Source organism: Schistocerca gregaria, chromosome 9 (assembly GCF_023897955.1).
Source record: "Schistocerca gregaria isolate iqSchGreg1 chromosome 9, iqSchGreg1.2, whole genome shotgun sequence".
NCBI classification, from domain to species: domain Eukaryota; kingdom Metazoa; phylum Arthropoda; class Insecta; order Orthoptera; family Acrididae; genus Schistocerca; species Schistocerca gregaria.
The window spans coordinates 89,050,832-89,077,339 of NC_064928.1; the positions used below are offsets into that span (position 1 = coordinate 89,050,832).

The 26,508-nt window shown below is 46.3% G+C and overlaps 1 protein-coding gene and 1 long non-coding RNA gene across 2 annotated transcripts in view; both read right to left on the minus strand.

Moving 5' to 3' along the window:
* The window catches only part of LOC126291576 (basic proline-rich protein-like), a 297,308-nt gene extending 289,850 nt beyond the window's left edge, over positions 1–7,458 (minus strand). Inside the window, exon 1 of the mRNA XM_049985111.1 lies at positions 7,401–7,458. Within this exon, the coding sequence (XP_049841068.1) occupies positions 7,401–7,428 (28 nt within the window). The 5' untranslated portion in view covers positions 7,429–7,458. The remainder of the gene's footprint in view (positions 1–7,400) is intronic.
* Positions 7,459–7,515: 57 nt separating this feature from the next.
* LOC126291577 (uncharacterized) overlaps positions 7,516–26,508 on the minus strand; it is a 91,447-nt gene continuing 72,454 nt past the window's right edge. The window contains exons 2-3 of the long non-coding RNA XR_007551819.1: positions 8,051–8,507; positions 7,516–8,014 (exon numbers count right to left, since the gene is read on the minus strand). This is a non-coding gene — a long non-coding RNA (uncharacterized LOC126291577). The remainder of the gene's footprint in view (positions 8,015–8,050; positions 8,508–26,508) is intronic.

Below are 26,508 nucleotides of genomic sequence, written 5' to 3' on the forward strand. Positions count from 1 at the left end.
TGCTTTCAGTTTATCCAGGTTCCATCTCCTTAAATTCCCACCTTTTTGCAGTTTCTTCAGTTTTAATCTACAGGTCATAACCAATAGATTGTGGTCAGAGTCCACATCTGCCCCTGGAAATGTCTTACAATTGAAAACCTGGATCCTAAATCTCTGTCTTACCATTATATAATCTATCTGATACCTTTTAGTATCTCCAGCGTTCTTCCATGTATACAGCCTTCTTTTATGATTCTTGAACCAAGTGTTACATATGATTAAGTTGTGCTCTGTGCAAAATTCTACCAGGCGGCTTCCTCTTTCATTTCTTTGCCCCAGTCCATATTCACCTACTACGTTTCCTTCTCTCCCTTTTCCTACTACCGAATTCCAGTCACCCATGACTATTAAATTTTCGTCACCCTTCACTATCTGAATAATTTCTTTTATTTGATCATACATTTCTTCAATTTCTTCATCATCTGCAGAGCTAGTTGGCATATAAACTTGTACTACTGTAGTAGGTGTGGGCTTCGTATCTATCTTTGCCACAATAATGCGTTCACTATGCTGTTTGTAGTAGCTTACCCGCATTCCTATTTTCCTATTCATTATTAAACCTACTCCTGCATTACCCCTATTTGATTTTGTGTTTAAACCCTGTAGTCACCTGACCAGAAGTCTTGTTCCTCCTGCCACCAAACTTCACTAATTCCCACTATATCTAACTTTAACCTATCCATTTCCCTTTTTAAATTTTCTAACCTACCTGCCCGATTAAGGGATCTGACATTCCACGCTCCGATCCGTAGAACACCAGTTTTCTTTCTCCTGATAACGACATCCTCTTGAGTAGTCCCCGCCCGGAGATCCGAATGGGGGACTATTTTACCTCCGGAATATTTTACTCAAGAGGACGCCATCATCATTTAATCATACAGTAAAGCTGCATGCCCTCGGGAAAGATTACGGCCGTAGTTTCCCCTTGCTTTCAGCCGTTCGCAGTACCAGCACAGCAAGGCCGTTTTGGTTAGTGTTACAAGGCCAGATCAGTCAATCATCCAGACTGTTGCCCCTGCAACTACTGAAAAGGCTGCTGCCCCTCTTCAGGAATTGAGGTAATAACTATAAAATTTGTTTTTTTTCTAAACATGAAGTTTAAAATATAACAGGTCATTCGTTTTTTCATAAATTAAATAGATTCTAGAGTTTCATACACCTGCAAGTATGGTATGTATGCTGTGCAAAATTCATCGAAGAATCTCTCTAGCTTATGATAGCAACAAATGCAGCCATAAGTGAAAAAAATGATGAAATTTCACATGTAAAAAAATATATTGTTATGTTTTAGAACTTCCACTGAAATGAATGTGAATCCCGAATCCTTCCTGGTGATGCTGACAAAGTTTTATGAATTTATTTGTAAAAGTATTGACAGTGGAAATTAAAATGTTCTGTGTTGCCTCTCCTGCCACAAGTCGGCCCGTTTGACGTCCTACCCCCCGTAATTGTCTTTCCTGGGATGTATGGAACGAAAATTACGAAAGCAATCCGATGACTCTTACATAGAACCGCGCATTATCAGGCATGATTACGTCATCCGCCACTGGGTCCGTCAGATTAACTTTTGCAACGGGGCTCGGATGCCAACTGTTTATTTAAGCAAGTTTAGTTAAGTTATGTTAACTATGCGAAGCTTGGGGCTACTGCTCGAACGTATTAGGCATGACACGGTGGTACCCCTTTTACTGCAGAATACAGCAGCTGTGCGGTAAGAGTCGGAACTTCCGGCCGCTGTCGTGTGTTGCGACCGCCGTGACAACCTGTTGCGGTGGCAGACAGCCGCACAGTAAGGCAGTCGCCCTCGACCGATTTGTGCGCAGTTCGCCGATGGCACACGCAGCTCTCTGCCCGTGGACTGGTGCCCTCTTCTGCCTGCACGCAGCCGTCATCTCACCCTACCAGGTCGATGGCTTATCCACCGATGGCGAGGAAGCGATTCTGGACTGTGTGCCTGCTCAAGGTGTCTTATGTTTCTCATTCACCAGCACCAAAATGGCGTCACAGTCGATGGGCTTCATCGCATCTTCCCCGTTTTACTATCGGTAACATTTCTTAGTTAACCATACCAGCTGCGGTACAGTACATTTCTGAACTGGACACGGACCTTATACCACGAACGGCACGACTCAGATAGACGCCAACATGGACATGCGGGGAAAAAGGTACCGCGCAACACATTGGTCTCTTCTGCGTGCAATACCCAACAATAGCCGTACAACACACAAGACTACAAAGGAACAGAAATACATACACTGAAGACCCAAAGAAACCGGTGCACCTCACGCAGAAGAGCCGCAACGCGAGTGGCATAAACTCGACTAACGTCTCAAGTACTGCTGGAGGAAACTGCAACAGGACTCCAGGAGGACTGGGCATAAATCTGTAGGAGTACGAGGGACTGGGAACCCCTTCTGAACAGCACGTCGCAAGGCATTCCAGATATGCTCAATACTGTACACATCTCGGGAGTTTGGCGGCCAGTGGGAATGTTTAAACTCAGAAAAGTGTGCAAGTGGTTCAAATAGCTCTGAGCGCTATGGGACTCAACTGCTGTGGTCATTAGTCCCCTAGAACTTAGAACTACTTAAACCTAACTAACCTAAGGACATCACACACACCCATGCCAGAGGCAGGATTCGAACATGCGACCGTAGCAGTCGCGCGGTTCCGGACTGCGAGACCACAGCGGCCGGCTCAGAAAAGTGTTCCTGGAGCCACACTGTAGCAATCCTTGACGTGTGGGGTGTCTCATTGTTGTGTTGGAATTGCCCAAGTCCGTCGGAATGCACAGTGGACATGAATCGATGCAGGTGATTACATAGGATGGTCACGTGGGTGTCACCTGTCAGTGACGTACAAGGAATCCCTTGTCACTCCAACTGCACACGCCTTACACCATTACAGAGCCTCCAGCAGCTTCAACAGTCCCCTGCTGACACAGATTCATGTCCATTCGCTCGATACAATTTGAAACGAGACTCGTCAGACCGGGCTACATGTTTTCACTTATCAACACTCCAATGTCGGTGTTGACGGGCAGAGGTGAGGCGTAAAGCTTTGTGTCGTGCAGTCATCAACGGTAGACGAATGGGCCTTTGGCTCCGAAAGCCCATATCTATTATGTTTCGTTGAATGGTTCGCACGCTGACACTTGATGGTGAAAGAGCATTGAAATCTGCAGCAATCTCCATAGCTTCTATCACGCTTAACGATTCTCTTCAGTCGTCGTTGGTCCCGTTCTTGCACGATATCTTTCCGGCCGCAGCGATATGAGAGATTTAATGTTTCAGCGGATTCCTGATATTCAAGGTACACTCGTGAAATGGTCGTACGGGAAAATCCCCACTTCATCGCTACTTTGGAGATGGTGGGCCCCATCGCTTGTGCGGCGGGTGTTGTGTGATGTCCTTAGATTAGTTAGGTTTAAGTAGTTCTAAGTTCTAGGGGACTGATGACTATAGATGTTAAGTCCCATAGTGCTAAGAGCCATTTGAACCATTTGCTTGTGCGCTGACTATAACACTACGTTGAAACTCACTTAAATATTGATAACCTGCCAATGTATCACCATTAACCCATCTAAGAACTGCACCAGACATTTTTTGTCCTATGTAGATGTTGCCGACCGCAGCTCTGTGTTCTGCCTCTCTACATATCCCTATATTTCAATGCGCATCCCTATACCAGTTTTTTCGGCGCTTCATTGTATATGCACAGCAGAAACAGACGTAGAACAATGGGCACAACTAAATGCATCATCAAACAACATTTCAGAAAAAAAGATGTAAGAGAATCTGCGAACACGGCATGAAAGGCATGCCTACATGGAACGTCAGGATGATCTCCAAAGGGTGCACAGCCAGACCCACAGTGACAGAGAAAACAGTGACACCGAATCGGAACAAGGGATTGGAGAAGGCGAGATGTAACAGCAGATAACACACCTAGAATTATGTAGACATAAGAAGCCAAAATTCACTGACAATTTGTACATGTCACTCAAATAATGGTTCAAATGGCCCTGAGCACTATGGGACGACTTCTGAGGTCATCAGTCCCCTAGAACTTAGAACTACTTAAACCTAACTAACCTAAGGACAACACACAACATTCAAATAATGATTAAGAATAATGAATACTAGAATAAACGTAGTATAAGGTGCTGACAATCTAGCCAAGAAAGCCCTCAATGTTGTACACGGATGACTACCCAATGTTGATGCACGAGATTAGCAATGCCAGTTCTCTACTACTGACTATAAACTATTTTGCTGTGATGCGGTCAACAGCTCGAAGAATCCATTCCGAGGATTCACCACTAGTTACAACTCGGTGATGGCACTAACAAATCACTAATCTATCCTATCACGTTTTTTTCTTTCTTCTTAAGGCAGCGAAATTTGGTTTATAATTCAACCTCAAATAATTGTTAATTTAAAAAAGGATTATTCTTCGTCTAATGTTGCACATAAAAAAAAGAAACTACAAAAAATGGCAAACGAATACTACAATATGTACGACCTGTTTTAAAATATGAAGTAACAGCTCTTTAAATTTGCAATACATAAGAAAATAATATCAGCTACAGTCAACGGCAACGTCGGTAAAAACCAACAGTTTGTTGCTATGGCAGCCAACTCTGGAGACTCTGTAGGTTAAAGTTTCAACCGAATCGAAGAACACAGGCTTTTTTTTCCTTTCTTCCTCACTCTTCATGGGAGACAATGGGATGATAGGACAGCTCTTTTTTTTTCAGCCATATCGTCTGATTTTCTCTTTATGCTCCGTTTATTTTCACGCGGAGACGAAGGAGAATTTTGATAATTATTGCCTTGTGAGGGGAAAACCAGCCTCACAGCACAGGTACGCCTTACAGCTCTCAGCTGGCATTATTTTGTAGACAGTAGATTTGGTTGCTGTTTTCCTACTTTTCCTTATAACAGATGATTGATAGTGCCGATTAGTCCTGTTTGCAGTTCTATTTTGTTACATTGTTCTTGTTTCCTTTATTCACTGGACTATTGTCCACTACCTGATCAAAATTATCTGGACGCGTATCACTGGAAGTTAACATGGGGCAGTTGTTCCCTTCGTCTGTATGATGGCTTAAACTCTACTGGGGACACTTTCAATGAGGTGCCTGAGTGACTGTGGAGGAATGATAGCCCATTCTCCCGAAACCACAGGAGATAATGATGTTGGGGTCTGATGCTCTAACCGATCCCAAAGGTGTTCCACTGGGCTCTGTTCGGGACTCTGGCCAACCTAGTTCACTTCACTGCCCACCAACTATTGCCTCTCTGATGATACTTTACAACAGGATGCGTTGTCATGCAGATGCATACCATCAGCCTCTGCACGCTGTACACAATGTTGTAATATGATTTCATATCTTTCTGCAACTGGCGTTTTCTTAACGTAAGAAATCATCTCCTCTGTACTTCACTGCTGGCACTGCACATGGTGGCATTCGCCATCAGATTAACACAGAGTACAACGTGATTCGTCGCCCAAAATCACTCGTTTATAGTCATCTAGTGTGCACTAGCGACGCTCTTCACACCACCTGAAGGCAACACAACCTCGAGGTATCACCACCTCGAGGTATCACCACCTCGAGGTATCACCACCTCGAGGTATCACCACCTCGAGGTATCACCACCTCGAGGTATCACCACCTCGAGGTATCACCACCTCGAGGTATCACCACCTCGAGGTATCACCACCTCGAGGTATCACCACCTCGAGGTATCACCACCTCAAGGTATCACCACCTCAAGGTATCACCACCTCAAGGTATCACCCTTCGTATTTATGATGGCTTGAACTCTATCGGGGACACTTTCAATGAGGTGGCTGAGTGACTGTGGAGCACTTTCCACAGAAATGTGTGGCTTATGAGGAGCTGCCAGACTATTGGACCCCATAGTTTTTGACTTTGTCACTGGGCTAGATGGACCGCTGGTCGCACTTCGTACATCACGAGTGATTTTTTTCCTTCAGATTTCATTTTACAAACACTCTCCGCAATGTTCGACGGTACATTTCCGTCAGTACCTGAGGTCTGCCAGGTCTTGGTTCAGCCGTGCTTGTTCCTACGCGTTTCCGCTTCAGGATGCCATCAACCAAAGTCCACTTGGGCAGCTCTAGAAACGTTGGAATGTCCGTGTTCGGTTTGTGATTCAGGTTACATCCAATGCCTAGTCCCAGTGTGGAGTCACTGAGCTCTCCTGTCTACTGTTATTTCTTCTCTGCTGATAACAGAACCCTCCCCGCTTTCTTTTACAATAGCGAGTCCTCCTCTCGCTACATCTAGTGGTGAATTCCGCATCACATAGTGCTGTCGAACTACTTTTGATTAGATGTCGCATTGTGCATAATGTTTGAATTAATTACTTCTTTGATACTAACACTACTGACAACACATTTGGCACACAGTATCCACATATATCGAAGAAAGTACCTACAAAATTACATCATTGTGCGGCAGAGAGAGAGAGGAGTGAAGACGAGATGGCCAAGGAGAGAAGAGAGGAGTGAAGACGAGATGGCCAGGGAGAGAAGGGAGGAGTGAAGACGAGATAGCCAGGGAGAGAAGAGAAGAGTGAAGACGAGATGGACAGGGAGAGAAGAGAGGAGTGAAGACGAGATGGACAGGGAGAGAAGAGAGGGGAAGACGAGATAGCCAAGAGAGGAGTGAAGACGAGATGGCCAGGGAGAGAAGAGAGGAGTGAAGACGAGATGGCCAGGGAGAGAAGAGAGGAGTGAAGATGAGATGGACAGGGAGAGAAGAGAGGAGTGAAGACAAGATGGACAGGGAGAGAAGAGAGGGGGAGAAGAGGAGGTGGAGAGGAAAAGAGGAGATGGAGAGGAAAAGAGGAGATGGAGGGGAAAAGAGGAGATGGAGAAAGAAAAAGAGGAGATGTTCCCTCTGAGCAGCCATAGCGTTCAGATCGTGCCGGCACGTTCACAGGAGCTCAGTCCGTCAGTTCACCTGATGATGGCGACATGTATGATCGCCGAAATATTGTGCCCGTTGGACACTGTAGACCGGCAGTACACCCGTGGATATTTTGATTATTATTAATCTGACTTCTAACCTACTTTGCAAGTGGCGGTATTGTTAGAGCGGGAACCCTCATGTCAGGATGGTGGCAGTGGAGCGGGCATGGTTGGACTCACTGCCGAACAGGTAGATGGCGAGTAAAACTAGAACAATTTAGGCATGTAAACAAATTTATCCATGTGTTAACGTCAGTACGAAAGGCCCTGACCCAATGTTTATAACGGTACCGTTCCTCGAGTAGCCTCTCCACTGGCAGGCCTGAGGCTGTGGTCGTGGTCGTGGTCGGACTCACCTCTGAGCAGGTAGGCGGCGAGCAGCATGTCCCTGAGCGGAGGCGCGGCCGCGGGGGCGGCGGGGGCGGGCGGGGGCGGCAGCAGCAGGGGGTGGCCCAGGCCGAGCCCCAGGCCCACCAGCTGCTGGTGCTGCTGCTGCAGGCGCTCGCAGACGCGGCAGCGCAGCTTCGCCCCCAGGTCTGCGCACGGCGGGCACCCGGCGGTCCGCATCGCGTCACCGGCGCCTCCTCCCCCGGCACCAGCACTCCACGATCACCATCACACCCTCACCCGACACTGCACCACCTCCCGCCGTTAGCCAAATCACCAGTGTAGTCCCTAAGTTGACTCACTGGGGATCCCAGTGTCTGGTGCCGAAAGCTAGCACCAGTGTGCGGTTGTCCTCCGGGTACGATCTACTAGCAACGTGGCACCCGACACTGCACCACCTCCTGCTGATACCCAACCTGAGGCCAAAACACAAGTGTACTGCCAAAGTTGATCCACTGGTGATTCTAGGACTTGATTCAGGACAGTCTTACTCCTGAAACAGAACCTTGTCCCAACCGCCCACTGTCGACCTACAGTGGTGCTCTGCACCTCGCGTGGAGCTCGACCACTCAATGATCACAAACTAGTTTGCTCTTCCCGACCACTCAATGATCACAACTCAAACTAGTTTGCTCTTCCCGATTTCACTGTAAAATTTACGAGGCAGTCCATTCCAAGGCGATTCGACACGTCCACCAGCGACGAATTTAGAGATACATCGGCAGTCGATCCCAGTTGGACATTCTCACTTCCACTTTCTCGCCGAAACAACAGATGACAGTCAATCAATGCTTTCACACTGATCTAAATCGGTTCACCAAGAAGCACTACAATTTTCAAACGGCACGCCACTCTTTTCCTCAGACGAAAGCTAGGCGACAGATTCTCGTAGCTGCTGAACCACTACTGCACGCTCAGTCTGCGTATGTTGAGTAGACAAGCGACTTGAACCACCTAAGGAGCACTGATTAAGTAAATCTTCCACATTCGCTTTAACATCAATTCAAAGCGTGAGCTTTCCATCCAAAATTTGTGTCTAGCGCTCCTAATCCAGCGACTTTTTAGACCCGACAGATCTGCAAAAGAAGAACTGCTTACAGTGTCTAGACTCATCGAATCCTAAAAATAAATCATCACGTAATCAGCACATTCACTCCACAGCGACGACGTTTCGGAAGTCTCTCAGCCTACGAAGACGGTATCAACTACACTTTCATTTTAGTTCTATTTCGATTACCGTAATAGTTTTGTTTTAATTCTATTGGCCGAAATTGGCAATCAAAAGAACAATTTTCTGTACATGTATGGCTCAAAGCACTATGGGACCTAACATCTGAGGTCATCAGTCCCCTAGACTTTGAACGACTTAAACCTAACTAACTTAAGGACAGCACACACATCCATGCCCGAGGCAGGATTCGAACCTGCGACCGTAGCAGCCGCGTGGTTCCGGACTGAAGCGCCTAGAACCGCTCGACCACAGCGGCCGGCAACGCTTGTGTCAACCGAGATATTGGAACAAGTATTTTTTTTTAATATAATCCTAAACTTTGTCGGATATGTATGCCAGACAGTAAAATAAAAGCAGTTAAAAAGAATGTCAGATGGATCCATTAAAAAAGTCAAATAAAAATGTATCTATTTCACGACACAAATATCTATTATTATTTCGACCGATTCTTGAGTAGGGGAACTGGTCATCAGACTCGCACCTTAGCGTGTAGTATTAATAGAGGAAATAGGGAAGATCATAATAACACCGCATACCGTCACGGGTTGATTTGGTAAGTGTGAAACCGTGAAGGACATGCCCAACAAACTTCAGCCCTAGACCCTACAAGAGAACTGAAGTGCATCACGAAGAGCTTTACTGTAAAATTAAGACAGGCCCCGTCGCAAATAGTGAGAGGCAACTTCCTTCCATATATCTCACACGAAAAGACCTCGATGACAAATCTGAGATCACGCACAGGTTTACCGACTGTCCTGCCCATGTACCACTTGCGAATAGAGCAGAGAAGGGCGAATAATCTAAAAGCCTTAGATTTCTTACACAAATATGCGATACACGATTTTAATCTAATACTCAACACAGTGTATGGAGTATTGTGTTATGTGACTACACTTCACGTTTATTATTTAACATCTTCTGAAACAATTGAAGATTATATAATTTGAAATAAGATATATGCGTGTTTACGTTCAGTTAAAACTGTTGTTCAGTTTAAAACAATAACAACTCAATTATACAACACAGCTGTTTTTGGTATGAAATTAATGTTTAGTAAGTTCCAGAAAGTCAACATCCAAAAACCAGTACTGCTTATTAAAGTGTAATATAGTACATGAAGTAACTTGTTCAATGACAAGAAAGTCTACAGAGAGTAAACATATGTAAATCTTTGTGATCAAAATAATTAAATAATAAAAATTTGCATTGTTCCCAAGCCATATTTTACGAAACTTTGCATAAAAAAACAGACTGTTTAACAAAACAAACTGTGTCAAACATTTTCGTCATTATTCTAAAACTTACTTGCTACTATAACGTTTTCGTGAGTATGTAATTTTTAGTGTAACTTTACAAAAGCACCAGTGCCAATAATATATTTATCAACATTTTATACGAAGGTCAGTCCAAGGCCGGTTTCAAGCCAGTGCAGTCTGTTCAGTTTGTTCAAGCCAGCGGTCAGTTCGTTCATGTAAGTTGCTAATGGCAGTGCTAGAGTATCTAGATCAAGAAAATTAATCAGAACCTCTGTCGCATTTCAAGAACTTAACGTACATTAGTTACTACAACAGAATTGTCCAAAAAAGCAGTCAAACCCTGGCATCTGCAGAAGAAGAAGAAAAAAAAAAATTAACACCCATTAAGATCGCCCACTAATTCTTCAAGACAAGTAATAGCTATGAAAGTAATATTTCCTGCTTTAAAACTTCTATGTTTAGCAGAAGTTCTCCATTACGAAAATACTATCTGTAATTAGAACTTTGCAAGGAGTTTTTACGTCTTGTGTAAGAGTAGGAACGTTATAGTGGGAGGGGGGGGGGGGTGGAGGGGGAGGGAAGGGTAGCGTAAGTAGTTTCCGCCTGGCTCCGTAAGGTGGTTTGCGGGTCACAGATGCAAATGTGTCTGTTTCCTTTTTTTACCCATTTGATGTACAGCAATAAAACGCAAGCCGACATCACGCAAGGCTGTTACCAATTAAGAGATGAACACATTACGAGTCCCTGGCAATTATGAAACAGAGTTGTCCCACCTTCTTCATTACAAGAGAAACTGGCGCCATGCGCGGTAGTAAATCATCTTGCAGAAACGACGTTGATTAGAACGAGGAGTCATCGAGCACTTAATCTAGTGCTCACACCTGGTAATTTTACAGGAGAACTATGATAGAACCTCGAAAATATGTAAATCAAGGTCGTTGACAAATTCACCAGGCAGGAATTCATGTTCATCTACTTCAAAGTAAACAAATCAGTGTTCGGTACGAAGTGAAGTTTATATCGGACCACTATTACGCTACCTCATTACTACAGAGAACGACGGAAAAAACAAACGATCCAATCTCAGTGTGCATTTCTCATATATAGGCAATTCCTGAGAACATACGCCACATACAGCTCAAAATATTTCGCATTATACGAAGTGAGTTAGGAGGAAAGGTACATCCATTGAGGAGCGTAGTATTAGTGATTCTGAACAAATACGTCTTACAAACATATGTCCTGTCCTTAACAGATTCAGAGGGAACTGATGAAAACATTGAGGAACAGGACAAGTGCACTTGATAGTATATGAAACATTATCGTCTAATGTTTCATTTAATGCAGTAAATTTCGTCACAAAAGACATTTTGCTCTTGTAGACACCTGCTGTGTTGTTGATCTGAGCTCAATCGTACGGTCGTTTACTTGGGCACACGCATATAAAATACCAGCTAGAAGAGTCGTCAGCGCCACAGAATGTCAATCCTAAAGGTCCGGCTTCGATTCGCAGCTGGGTCGGAGATTTTCTCCGCTCAGAGACTGGGTGCTGCGTTGTCATCATCATCCCCATCGACGCGCAAGTCGGCGAAGTGGCGTCAAATCGAAAGACTTGCACCCGACGAACGGTCTTTCCGACGGGAGGCCCTAGTCACACGGCATTTATTTACGAGCGAGAAGTTCCTCCTTTGTGTCCACTCGTAAGCCAACCACACAAACAGAAATCCAATGGAGTGAGACGGGGTAACCTTCGTGACCACGAAATAACTCCACAGCCACCGATGCAACGATCAGGCCATGCTTCAGTGAGGCACTGCGTCACTGGACGTACGCAATGTGTAAGAGCTCCGTCGTGCTCTATGAAGGGGAGGCCAGAACGTTTGGAACGCGGACTTACAGTAATATTCCTACACTCGTAGTACTCCACGAGGATAACAAAGTGTGTGAGCAGTAGCGCGTACTTCTCAACAGTTACTGAGAAAATCGCGAGATATTTTCAGTCGTCAAATATATACCTGTGCGTGGCCAGTTTTACCATGAACCTGCTGTAGCCGAGTGCCGGAACGGTACCTCAGCGTGTTCCGTCAGAGCGTCAGCTATCCTTTCTAATAAAAAACAAACTGAGCGAACGGACCAACGAACAAACTGTTCAGGGTGTCATCGGACGTCCGCCCTGAACAAATTCAACGAACAATATAGAACAAAATATTTTAAAAAAGTGGTTGGCTTTCAAGCCTCTGGAACGAGTTCCGTTCGTCAGTTTTTTTTTTTTTTTTTTCAACACAGTCATTTTCTTTACTATTTATATTACAACTGATGTAATGGGAAAAATGTGTAACCGGATGAACTTTTATTAAATTTACAATGTTATTTGGCAGTCTACTAATTTTTATTATCACAAATAATAGAATATTCATAACTATCGACTAGTAAACGACCAAACGCATAAAGTGATACGAAAAATGTATGCTTGTCCGTGTCTTCAAAATTTTTCGTATTTAATCGAAAGAGAACGAGAAATTGCTTCTCGGAAGACGCTATTAAAATACACTCGATACTGCAAAACCAATTATCAGCGCCGATTTTAAGGAAATAGTGCGTTATGTATGGTTTGCTTCCAAACTATCGTCAGAAAGAGAGGTTTTTGAAAATGTTAACGAGGTTCGTTTTTCCACGGAAAACGTCAAAAGACCTTGCGTATGCGGAAACACAGCATTTATTCAATGCAGATAGTGCCGTTTAACTTTAAGTTTTCCATGTTTTTACGAAAAATACCACCCTCAACTTGTAATGTCAAAAGCGACGATTAATTGTACATCTTTCGAAAGCTGTCTGTGCCGGTCAAAACTTGGAGGTAAACAGTCGTTTCGGGCTCCTTCCAGGTATAAGGGATTTCTCAAATCACGGACAAGCCTACATTTTCAGTAACACTTCATGCGTTTGGTCGTTTACTAGTCGATAGTTATGAATATTACATTATTTGTGATAATAAAAATTAGTAGACTGCCAAATAACACTGTAAATTATGTAAACGTTCATACGATTACACGTATTTTCCCCATTATATCAATTGTATAGCTGCCCTCTGTAATAAAAAAAAAAACTGAGTTAATGGATCAACGATGAACTGAAAAGGGTGTCTTCCGACGTCCGCCACGACCAAATGCAAAGAACAAAACGAAATTAAAAAAAAAAAAAATACACTCGGCTGGCGCCGCTTCATGGCAAAAACGGCCGCGCACAGGTGTATATATTTCACGACCGAAATTATCTAGCGATTTTCTCAGTAACGGTTGAGAAGTACGCGCAACTGCTTACACACTCTGTTATCCTCGTGGAGTACTACGAGTGTAGGAAGTTTACTGTAAGCCCGCCTTCCAAACGTCGGCGTTGAATCCAGCCTCGGGCATGGATGTGTGTGATGTCCTCAGGTTGGTTAGCTTTAAGTGGTTCTAGGGGACTGATGACCTCAGATGTTAAGTCTCATAGGGCTCACAGCCATTTGAACCATTTTTTTTTTGAACATACGGCGTCGTGTTAGCAAAGGAATAGCCTCCAAGTATTCTGGCGATATATTTTGAAGGAAATCAAGATAGGGGTGTAACCAATTAAGACGATTATCTAAAACAACTGGACCGATGAGTTGGGTCATGAACCACACCGGATCGCACCTTCACTGAGAAACGTCGTAGAAACTTCGTCTCCACAGGAGCGTGCAGATTTTCATCCGCCCACACGTGAGAATTGCCGTCTGTTAACTGATGCAGCTGCCGGCAAATGTTGAGTCATCAGTGAACAGAACACGTGGAATGCAGCGTTCATTGGCAATGATCCACTTACAGAATTCCTTTCGTTTGGCATCATCTCCTCCATGCAGATGTTGCACACTCCGTCCCTGGTAAGGCTTCAGGCCCCGGCTCATGTACTGCGCGCATCACTCGTGTTTGTGGAATACCGTGGTGTGCAGCAATTGCCCTAGAGCTGGTAGTTGGGCTCTTTTGTAACACTTCAACAATGTTCTCAACTTTTCTAAGATCTTGTCGGACGGGACGTTCAAATATAACATGTACGGTGGGAAGCGTACCCCCCACATGGAATCAAACACGCTGATAAATACCCTCCTGTTTTCCGGAAATCTGCGATCAGGAAATTGTCTTTCGTATTCGCGAACACCAGCTATGGAATTCCTGTAGCAAAAAATGGTTCAAATAGCTCTGAGCACTATGGGACTTAATATCTGTGGTCATCAGTCCCCTAGAACTTAGAACTACTTAAACCTAAGTAACCTAAGGACATCACACACATCCATGCCCAAGGCAGGATTCGAACTTGCCATCGTAGCAGTCGCGCGGTTCCGGACTGAGCGCCTAGAACCGCTAGACCACCGCGGCCGGCTTCCTGTAGCAAAACCCGTACGCAACGATGGTGTTACCACACTCGGCATGTGTAAAGATCTGTGGAATTTTCACTACATTGACCAGTACTGTTTTGACTGTACACGTAACAGCACTGTAATACAACGGTGCACTCACTGCAATACTGAGATGTGAGGTCAACAACGAGTGCATCGTCGAGACACCATTCGCGAGTGAAGTGCGTATTGAAATGGTCAGTAATGATAACACTACGTAGGCTAATGTCGCTTTGGTCGTATTCGCCAATATAGTAATGATGTCGTGTGAGTAGGGCCTTCCGTCGGGTAGACCGTTCGCCTGGGGCGAGTCTTTCGATTTGAACGTGTTACTTTTACACATAAACAAGAACGATCTGTCACACTACTACACTTTAAAACACAGTTTATATGTAATTCATCTCACACAGTCTCATACGGAACCTACATCCGCTTTCTTTTATATACTGTATACGATAAGATACTGTCATCCCCCTTCCCTTCTTCGTGAGAGGATGAATGAGCAAATGTATTTCTAGTTGCATGCTTGATGGTAGCAGACAAGCCTGTCTGCTAGAGAACAGTAGGACCAACGTCGTAACAGGTAGCTACGCTTTCTTAAAGGAGAGAGGTTCCTATTCTTGGTATGGTCCTGTCCGTCCCTTGTCATGTTGGTATAGGAAGCTGCCCCTCTGGTCACTTCCGTTTGTATCTGTTAAGCACGCTCGGTAGGAGCGCAGGTCAGTCTGTCCGCGGCGAGCGTCTCAAGTGGTAAGATCTCCGGCTAAGCGCGTGTCTGCTAAGTCCGTATGACAATGGATTTCTTAAGTTCAGCCTAACTGAAAAATGTAATGACCTTTATTTCAGGTTTAGCTCTAAAATATCTAATGTTATCTTAAGTTGCAACGCAGTGTAATTCGAGTGTGAACTTCAGAATATCTTCCCGTAGTTGTTTAGTCACTGCTTTGTGAGTAAAGTGGAACCACGTGTTGATCAGTAACTCTAAGATCATCAATCTTAAATGCGAATGTGCGTGAGATTATAACGTCTCGTCTTGACAATATTTTTCAATATAGCAACTTTTCTCTTATGTTCAATCCACGTGGGGTGTACTTTGTGAGACCAGTACCATGTGCTTATACAGTTGCTTGACCCATCAGGTTAATACTAAGACGATAGTGACCAGTTCGAGGTTTTTCTTTTGTAAATTGCGTTTCGATGTAATTTATTTTAATTATCAAAATTATTGTCGAGTTACACTCTTTGTGTAAACCAAGTTGACCACGTGAAGCATGTGGTGTAATCATCAAAGTAGCCCTCAGCTATTCTTTTCGGGAAGGTTTCACAGAGAGTTAGTATGAATTTAGTATACCAGTGTGTGGTGATTTCATGACAGACAGGATTGCGCTACGAACGTAACTTCTTTGGGTCAAAATTGAATCGGTTGGTTGTGGTTAATTTCCTCTTGCATATGTTTCAACGTTCTTCTTGTATTATCTTATGAATGCAGTGTTGTATGTAGTCTCCCAATCTTGGCTCCCTATTTGATGTGTTCCTTAAGATTACAAACTCACATTTATACAATCCTAAATAAGGCACCAGTTTAGTTATGAATCAAGTTTGATATGCTGAAATTTTAATGGAACAATGATCAATGTTAAAATAAATGTCCAAATATAAACTGATTTACTTCTTTTTATTTAAATTGTTATATATATATCACCGGTTATCGTACGATGAGTACTAAAAGATTATAATTAATGTTACTGGTTGGGAATTTGGTGCGCTAGACTGGATACCTGGTGAAACAGTTGCGCAGTAATGCAAGGTTAACTTCCTCAGATGGCTCACAGCTTTTAACCCACTTGTATAGTCTTGAATATCAGTACCGCTTTCAGAACAAATATGTCGGATATGGTTCAGAAAAAGCCATATATTCATTTGAGGTTTCTTGTTCATAATCACCAATATTATCGCCCTTCAAAGCATGTACCCTATGCGCTGATCAGCCAGGACATTATGACTACCGACCTACTATCGATATAAACACGTCCAGGCGACAATACCGTCACCTGGCGAGGAATGACTGCTAGTTAGTCACACGCACGGTGGGTGCAGTTATCGGTGAGCGAGCTGACCGTGTGTAGAGTGGGAAAGGCGCGCGATCTGTGAGGGTTTCACCGAGGGCAGACTGTGATGGCTCGGGTGTTTCAGGAGTGCTGTGGCCAGTACCTTCAACACGCGGCGAAACCCACGTGAAACAGCGTCCAGACGTCAGAGAGTGGGGCGGCCACCCCTCACTACAGATGTGGGACGTCAGAGCCTCGTCAGGCTGTAGAAATAAGACAGTCGGCGAACTGTGCCGGAACTAAAATCAGATTTTAATGCTGCGCAGAGTACAAATGCGTCTGAACACGCAGTGCACCGAACACTGCTAACAATAGGCATCTGCAGCCGACGACCCACGCATGTGCCAGCATTGGACGCTGGCGCAGTGGCACAGCGTTGCATGATCTGATGAACACCGGTATCTCCATGATGCCCCACGAAAGTGCGCGAATCCGTCTTCCTCCAGCGTAACAGCTGCTTGACACAAATACTGCCGGACGTAGACAAACAGGCGGCGGCTCCATTATGCTGTGACGAACACTCACGTGGGCATCCATGGGTCCAGTGCAGCTATTGCAAGGCACCATGACGGTCAATAACTATCGTACACTGGTTGCAGATCACTTACACCCGATGACAAAGGCATTTTTCTACATGATAATGCGCCATGTCACAATGCCAGACCAATGGTTTGAGAAACACAGTGGCCAGTTCCAATTGGGCCCGCAACTCGCCAGATCGAACACATCTGGGATTTGATGGAACGAGGCGTCAGAGCTCGTACCCTCCCTCCCCGGTACTTACGGGAATCAGGTGACTGCCCGTGAGTAGGCGTACTGCCAACTCCCTCCAGCGACTTACCAAAGCCTCAGTGCTTCCAGGCCACGACGAGTCGCCTCTGTTATTCGTGCCAAAGGTGGACAAACTGGCTATTAGACAGGCTGTCATAACGTCCTGGCTGAACAGTGCATATGCGAAGCTTACACTGAGGAGAGCCGCGCGGGATTAGCCGAGCGGTCTGAGGCGCTGCAGTCATGGACTGTGCGGCTGATCCCGGCGGAGGTTCGAGTCCTCCCTCGGACATGGGTGTGTGACTTTGTCCTTAGGATAATTTAGGTTAAATAGTGTGTAAGCTTAGGGACCGAGGACCTTAACAGTTAAGTCCCATAAGATTTCACACACATTTTGAACAACACTGCGGAGACGGAAGTCATGGCATACGTGCTAATATTGTGTCGGACCTGCTCTTGACAGGCGTAGTGAGGTGACTCGATTATGCCCCTCAAATGTTCTATAGGATTATGTCGATCATCTGTGTAGCCAAATCATTCGTTAGAACTGTTCAGAATGTTCAAACGAGTCGCGAACAATTTTGGCCTGGTGACTTGGCGCATTGTCACCCATAAACATCTAATCGTTGTATGAAATTTACGAATGGCTGCAAAAGGTCTCAAAGTAGCCGATCATAATCATTTGCTGCCAATTATCTGCGCAGTTGGACCAGAGGACCCAGTACATTGCTTCTAAAAACATCCACACCATTACGGAGCCAGGACCAGTTTTTGCACAGTACCCTGCGACAACTTGCGTCCATGACTGCGTGGTGTTCGCGCCACACACTAACCCTACCATCAGTTCTTAGCAACTAAAATCAGGACTCATCTAACCAGGGTCCAAGCGATATGCTCACGATCACAGGAGAGGCGCTGAATGTGATGCCGTACTGTTAGCAAAGGGACTCGCGTCGGTCGTCTGCTGCCATAGCCCATAGACACCACATTTCGCGACAGTGCCGTAACGAATACTTTCGTCGCACGATCCACACTGGTTTCTGCGGTTATTCCCACAGTGTTGCTTGTCTGTCACTACTGACAACTCTTCGCAAACGCTGCCGCTCTCGGTCGTTAAATGGAGGCCATCGGCCACTGTATTGCCTGTGGTGCGAGGAAATGCCTCAAATTTGGCATACTAGGCGCGCTCTTGTCAGTGTGGATCAAGCAATTCCTTAACGATTTCCAAAACAGAATGTTCCATGTGTCTAGCTGCAACTACTATTCCGCGTTCGAGATCTGTTAATTGCTGTCGTGCGGCCATAATCAAGTTGGTAACCTTTCCACACGAATCACTTGAGCACAAATGCCAGGTCCGCCAATGCACTGCACTTTTAATCGTTGTGTACGCGGTACTAACGCCATCTGTATACGTTCATGTCGCTATCCCATGACTTTTCCTCACATTGGCGTAATCTCAGATTTTGGCAGCACTTTTCAGTCAGCGCAGACGACTAGCACGTAGAACGCGTAGCGACCTGAGCACCCAAAGACTTTCGTGTACGCTCTTCCGAACGACTGTAGGTTAGCCGCAAAATTCTTGAGCATATTCTAATTTAGACAGAGAAATGTCGTCACTGAGTAACTGCAGGAGTATAAAGGACGGCTTGAAATCAATATCTACCGACATAAAAAAAGTATTGCATGACCTCGGTTCCGAAAGTTCCGGAACCAGTACAGAAGATTGGAATAGAGATCGACATGAGCATCATTTCAGCCAATTTTATTTCTCATGAAAACCACACATTGCTTGTTCAGCCACCTTACAGCGAGACCTTCAGAGGCGGTGGTCCAGATTGTTGTACACGCCGGTACCTCTAACACCCAGTACCACGTCCTCTTGCACTGATGCATGTCTGTATTCGTCTTGGCATAGTATCCATAAGTTCATCAACGCAATGTTGGTCCAGATTGTCCCACTTCTCAACAGCGATTCGGCATAGTTCCCTCAGAGTGGCTGTTGGGATGCGTCTTCCATAAACAGCTCTTTTCAATCTATCCCAGGCATGGTCGATATGGTTCATGTCTGGAGGACATGCTGGCCACTCTAGTCGAGCGATGTCCTTATCCTGAACGAAATCATTCACAAGATGTGCACGACAGGGGCACGAATTGTCCATGAAGACGAATGCCTCGCCAGTATGCTGCCGATATGGTTGCACTATCAATCGAAGGATGGCGTTGACGTATCGCACAGCCGTTGCATCATCTTCCATGACAACGAGCAGCGTACGTCGGCCCCACATAATGCCACCACAAAACAGCAGGAAACCTCCAGCTTGCCGCACTCGCTGGACAGTGAGTCTACGGCGTTCAGCCTGACGGGGTCGCCTCCATGCACGTCTCCGACGATTGTCTGGTTGAAGGCATATGCGACACTCATCGGTGAAGAGAACGTCATATCAATCCTGAGAGGTCCATTCTGTATGTTGTTGGGCCCATTGGTACCGCGCTGCATGGTGTCGTGGTTGCAAAGATGGACCTCGCCATGGATGGCTGGAGTGAAGTCGCGCATCATGCAGCCTATTGCGCACAGTTTGAGTCGTAACATGTACTGTGGCTGCACGAAAGGCATTATTCAACGTGGTGCCGTTGCTGTCAGGGTTCGTCGGAGCCATAAACCGTAGGTAGCGGTCATCCACTGCAGTAGGAACCCTCGAGCGAACAACATCGCTTTGCTTCACTCCGAGACACCTGGACACTTCCCTTACTGAGAGCCCTTCCTGGCACAAAGTAACAATGCGGAAGCGATCGAACCGCCGCAATCACCGTCTAGGCATGATTCAACTACAGACTACACGAGCCGTGCACCTCCTTCGTGGTGGAATGACTGGAACTGATAGGCTGTCGGACCCTCTCTGTCTAATAAGCGCTGCTCATGCATGGTTGTTTACATCTTTGGGCGGGTTTAGTGACATCTCTGACCAGTCAAAGGGACTGTGTCTGTGATACAATACCCAGTCAACGTCTATCTCGAGGAGCTCTGGGAACTGGGATGGTGCGTAGCTTTTTTTGCTGTAGTGAACGTCAGGTTTTTCTAAATCTGGAAAATTGTACGTCACGGCAGACGAGTACGGCGGGCTGAACCAAAATACTTGTCACTGTGTCCATTACAGCGTTGCCAGATATCGAGTCTCGCACATCCAGTTTCTACTGAGAATAAACACTCATTACTGCCCTGCGAGGGAACATGTATTCAGTCTCATTTCGCTTGCGTGACTTCCCCTCGCTTTGCTGACTCACTCGCCAACAGATTACGAAACAGCAATTCCGGTTTCACCGCAATAAACAGCTACGTCTTATGCCGGAGCGAGCCTACTGCGCACTCGCCGGTCAGGAGACACTTGCTTCCGCGCTGGCTCCTCGCACAGCAGCGCGCCGCCCGCTATGCCGCTCTCTGGCGGGTAGCACGGACGGCGCGGTATTTGCAAACACCCCAACACGTCCGCGGCGGCCGAACGGCGACCGTTACGACGCGGCGAACACGCCTTTGGACGCTCGCCAGCCATTCGATTAAGTCCCGTGATGCGGGGCAAGCGACGCGCCGTCTTCATTTGCGCTAACTGCCGTTCTGCTGACTACCGCACGTCGTAGCGCCGAAAGGTCTCGCACAGCCCCTTCCCAGGCAGCGGCAAGACCTGACCTTAACTAGTGTGTGTTTCAGGGCCCCGCCGACAAACTCTGAGCGACGATAGATGACGCACAGACTTCCATGTTTTGTAAAGGAAGATACATGTTTTGGTAAGCCGGTTATGAGCTATCGCACAGACATGATCCTCGCCGGCACCTTCCGGTATGTGCGTTCTGATTGCCTGGAGTCCCAATAGTTCTGCCACTCAGCTGGTGATTTTGTAACGCCGTATCTTCTGTGGCGAGCATCTTACGAGTTCTGCATTCCACTTCTGTTGTGATGATGATGATGGCGTGTGACGAGGGCCTCCCGTCGGGTAGACCGCTCGCCTGGTGCAAGTCTTGCGATTTGACGCCATTTCGGCGACTTGCGCGTCGATGGGGATTAAATGATGATGCTTAGGACAACACAACACCCAGTCCCTGAGCGGAGAAAATCTCCGACCCAGCCGGGAATCGAACCCCGGACCCTTAGGATTGACAGTCAGTCGCGCTAGCCACTCAGCTACCGGGGGCGGACACTTGTGTTGTAATACAGTTCAGGAGAAGGACAAAAATATGAAAACACTACAAGTAGGGCCGGCTGGTGTGGGCGAGCGGTTCTAGGCGCTTCAGTCTGCAACAGTGTGACCGCTACCGTCGCAGGTTCGAATCCTGCCTCGAACACGGATGTGTGTGATACCCTTAGGTTAGTTAGGTTTAATTAGTTCTACGTTCTAAGCGACTTATGGCCTCAGAAGTTAAGTCGCATAGTGCTCAGAGCCATTTTAACCACAAATAGACTACATCACCAAGCGTAATACGGGCTAGGAAATACGTTGACATTCAAAACAGATTCCGGTCGTCGGGGAATCGATAAACACCTTTATGGCTTTCGAGCTAATCCTGTTTAATTCTTTCTGCAAAATTCTGGCAACTTCAGCTAATGGTGATGGAGATGGATAGCAGTCAAGCTCCCTTCTCTCCAAAGTGGACCACGAAGGCTCAATAACATAGGAATCTGGTGCCTGCGATGACAATGGCGGACGCGAAACATCGTCGTCGTGCTCCCAAAATCAGCGCTGGATGATGCGAGCTGTATGAACAGGGGCTGTGTCGCATTCGAACACAGTATTACCTCTTGGGAGCGAACATTCTACCGCGGGTGGACCTGATCAGCCGAAGTGGTCACATTATCCGTGGCAGTAATGCGACGATACAGACTAACCGTGGGACCCACGGAATACCACGATATGGTTGCCCAGATTCGTCACCGAACAGCCGGCCGGTGTGGGCGAGCGGTTCTAGGCGATTCAGTCTGGAACCGCGCGACCGCTACGGCCGCAGGTTCTAATCCTGCCTCGGGCATTGATGTGTGTGATGTCCTTTGATTAGTTAGGTTTAAGTAGTTCTATGGGACTGGTGACCTCAGAAGTTAAGTCCGCATAGTACTCAGAGCGATTTGAACCATCACCGAACACCCCGCAATCTCGGGGTGTCAACTGGGCCACCAGTTGGAAACAGGACTCATCCAACCAAATGAATTTCTTACATTGCTCCACAGTGCACGTCCTTTGGCTTCGGCCCCCCCGTTTCCCTGTCACGGGCGTTAGCATCACTGATCAGTGATCGTGAAATTCCACTTCGACCTGCAATTCCCTGCTTCTGGGGGCTCCCTTCCTGTTGTTTCAGAGCTGACCTTCAGTTCTGCACTGACCTTTGCAGCTGTCGCCCTGTTATTTTTCGTGTTAGTCCTCTTCAACGACCCACCGTCACGATCACTATATACGGACTTCCGAACGCGTTGGGACAGTGGATTTTTTTTTCTCCTTCTTTCTCTGTATGTGGTATTTATCTTCGTTACGGTGCGTCTTGTAACATCAAATATTTCGGTTGCCTTGTTTACGGAGGCATCCATCATGGGATCGCCAACAATTTGCCCACCATGTTCGAATTCCCTTAGCTCCGACATAATGCATTCACCACTTTTCCCGTACCACCCTTTTCACCAGTGTACCGTGAATATCAGGAATCCCGTAAAACATCGAATCTCCGACATCGTTGCGGTCGCAAAACGATTCTACAAGAACGCCACCAACGACGACTGAAGAGAATCGTTCAACATGACAAAAGTGCAGCCCTTCCGCAAATTGCTACACATTTCAGTGCTGGGACATCGACAAGTGTGGGCGTGCGAATCATTCAACGAAACATCATCGATATGGGCTTTCGGAGCCGAAGGTCCACTCGTGTACCCTTGATAACTGCACGATACAAAGCTTTACGTCTCGCCTGGGCCCGTCAACACCGACATTGGACTGTTGATGACTGGAAACATGTTGCCCGGTCGGACGAGTCAAATTGCATCGAGGAGATGGATGTGTACGGGTATGGAAACAACCTCATGATTCCATAGACCCCGTATGTCAGCAGGGAACTGTTCAACCTCGAGGAGGCTCTGTAATGGTATTGAGCGTGTGCAGTTGGAGTGATATGGGACCCGTGATACTTCTAGATAAGACTCTGACAGGTGACACGTACGCAAGCATTCTGTCTGACCACCTGCAACCTTTACGTCCACTGTGCATTCCAACGGACTTGGGCAATTCCAGCAGGACAATGAGACACCCCACACGTTCACAATTGATACAGCGTGAGTCCAGGAGCACTCTTCTGAGCACTCACACTTCCGCTGACTACCACACTCTCCAGACATGAACGTTATTGAGCGTATCTGGGATGCCTTGCAACGTGCTGTTCAGAAGAGATCTTCACCAGCACGTGCTCTTTACGGGTTTATGGACAGCCCTGCAGAATTCATGGTGCTAATTCCCTCCAGTACAACTTCAGACAGCGGTCGAGATCAAACCGCGTCGTGTTGCGGCACTTCGGCGTACTCAGGGCGCCCTACATGATATTAGGCAGGTGTACCAGTTTCTTTGAATATTCAGTGTGGTAAAAAAATGCAACTCGCATTTCAGAAAGTAGCAACTGAAAATACTTATTGGTAACACATTCTTCTCTAAGCATTATCGTCCGCGTGACATTACAGCTGTTGTACACTTCAGAATAAAAGCCCGAACATCCCATCGTCAACTTCAGCCCATTTATGGACTCTTGGTAGAACAAGTCGTGTTGCTTGCCTGGGTTTCTCCTCAAGTTCAGTAACGTCCGTGACGCAACCAAGCAACTCATCTTGCGTACTCATCTGCACCTGTATACCTCAGATTTGATCCAAACCTATAAACAAAAATTGGACGGCTGCGAACAGAAAACGCCGTCTGCGCTTCGTTCAAATGGCTCTAAGCAGTATGGGACTTAACATATGAGGTCATCAGTCCCCTAGATTTAGAACTATCCTAACTAACCAAAAGAAATCACACACATCCAAGCCCGAGGCAGGATTCGAACCTGCGACCGAAGCAGCAGCGCCGTTCTGGACTGAGGCGTCTAGAACCGGTCGACCACAGGCCGGCGAGCTCTGGGCGTTCCTTACAAATATAATTACTGATATAGGCAGTTCATTTATCCGGGGAATCGGTCATGTCGACGATTTTTGCCTGTTTTCGACATTAATGCTCTCAATATGTGGGACCCAGGAATTCCAAGACTTTGAAGAATTATTTGGATGCACAGTGTCTGTTCCTTCGAAAAACACGACGTATATCCAGCAGCTGTGAAACACTAAACGTTAAGTGAAGATGTATCACTGCAATCAGCTACAGCGGGACATTAAGCGGTATCAGCGGCGACGAGCGAAAATGTGTACCGGACCGGGGTTCGAAACCGGGATCATCTGCTTGCTTGGCAGGTGCGCTAATGTCCTGTGCAGCTGATAGCAAATGATCCACCTTCAATTTACATACAAACTTTGGAATATGTCGTAAGTTTAAAGTCGCAAAACGAAGAGAAAATAAATATTTTTTATGCGATATAGTCACAAATTAACATTTTTTTCCCTTTATTTGTACTGTGAATCCTTGCTTCTTGTCAAATTCCCAGATTTTAGTTCAATGGGAAGTAGCCTATAGGTTCTAATTAGCGAGTTTGTGAGTGTCAAAATATGTGACATACATCGCTGTATCTTTCGATTGCATTCACTTAGAAGCTTACATTTATTACACGACCAAGGGACCACACACCTTACTAACGGAGACATATTTTAATTTGATATGTGTAGTCCTTCCTGAGAAAAAGAGTGCTAGACAGAACGGCCAGGTGGGAATCTTATTGAGTGCGACGCCACATTGGGCGACTTGCGCGTCGACAAAGGGGATGAAATGGTGACGAGGACAGCACAGCACCCAGCCCCTGAGGGGAAAAAATCTCGCACCCCTGCCGGGAAACGAACCCGGGCCCCTGTGCCTGGCAATCCAACGCGCTGACCCTTCAGCTAATGGGGCGAACACTCAAACCTAAGAAACTAATGGCGTTAACGTAAGGCCACGTTGGTGATCAGTTAATTATACCGGGCACAAATCAAAAAGGGAGATGAGCCGTGGCAGCTCATATCGATAAAGCCACTCTGGTGGTTTATCTTTCCTGCCACGGTCAGGGCGGTAAGCAGCGCCATCTCGGCAATACGCGAGGAGTAACGAGGCGAGGTCCTGTGGTGGGTGTGGTCCGGGGCGTGGTGGGAGACGGTTGTCGGGTTGACGCAGCGAGTGTGGCACCGGACCTATCGCACGGAGATATACAAGTTGGCTCTGAACGGAAGGCGCCGTAGCAAGCAGCGGCAAGCGGGCGTCCTGTCGTTTGTGTGAAGGAGTAACGAGTTTTGCATTGGATGTCCCAGTGGTTCCCGGGAGTTGCGGTGGCTGCTTTCGGAGAAGAGAATTGGTAAGAGCTTGTGTCTAAGCTCTGTTACGTACGGTGTTGCTGCCTGCCGTTAGAAACGGGTGAAAATCAGGCGCTTGTATTGACTATACGGGAAGTGGTGATGCAAAATTACATTTGTGACTGAGTCTCATTTGTACTGTGACAATTTAGAGGCGAAAACTGTGGTGGTTTCATTAGGTCTGGTTCTTTGCTGTGAAACTAAAGGAGTCAGTCATTGGTGGTAACTGAGGGAGCACCATTATGTTGGTCTAAGTGATACGTTCTCCACGTTTTGTCCATGGCCTTGCGAATCGAAATCGTGGGGGAGTACTCGTGTGAGTAATTTGCTATTGTATTGATAGTTATGTTGCAAAGACAGTTCTCTGGTGTGTTAAATCACGCGCTGATTTGTAGCCAATCTGAGCAGAAGTTACCATTGCTACTTGCTTATGTGCTACTGACCTTATGATTGGCGTTGTTTGTCTTTTGATTGTGAGTGTGCTCACGTTTAAAAGTAAATTACGGCTACTGTTCACAAGGGTTGTCTAGTAAGGAAATTGCTTAAGCTTTTGTCATACGCTGGTCTGTTTGCCTGTCCCATTGGCTTTCTCTGCAGTAACTGAAGGAATGTGTATGGTGGTTCAGGTTTGTAGGCTGACTAGTATTTGAACTGGTGTTGAGGTTAAGGGCGAGACCAGCATCCCGCAAACCTGCACGCTGCGCGTGGTCAAATGTTCCGCTATTGGGGAGCCGACTCTCTGTTCTTGGATTTGGTAAGGATACGAGATGAGTGCATCGCTGTAGTTTTTCGCGTGCTAAATTGCGGGGTGTCGG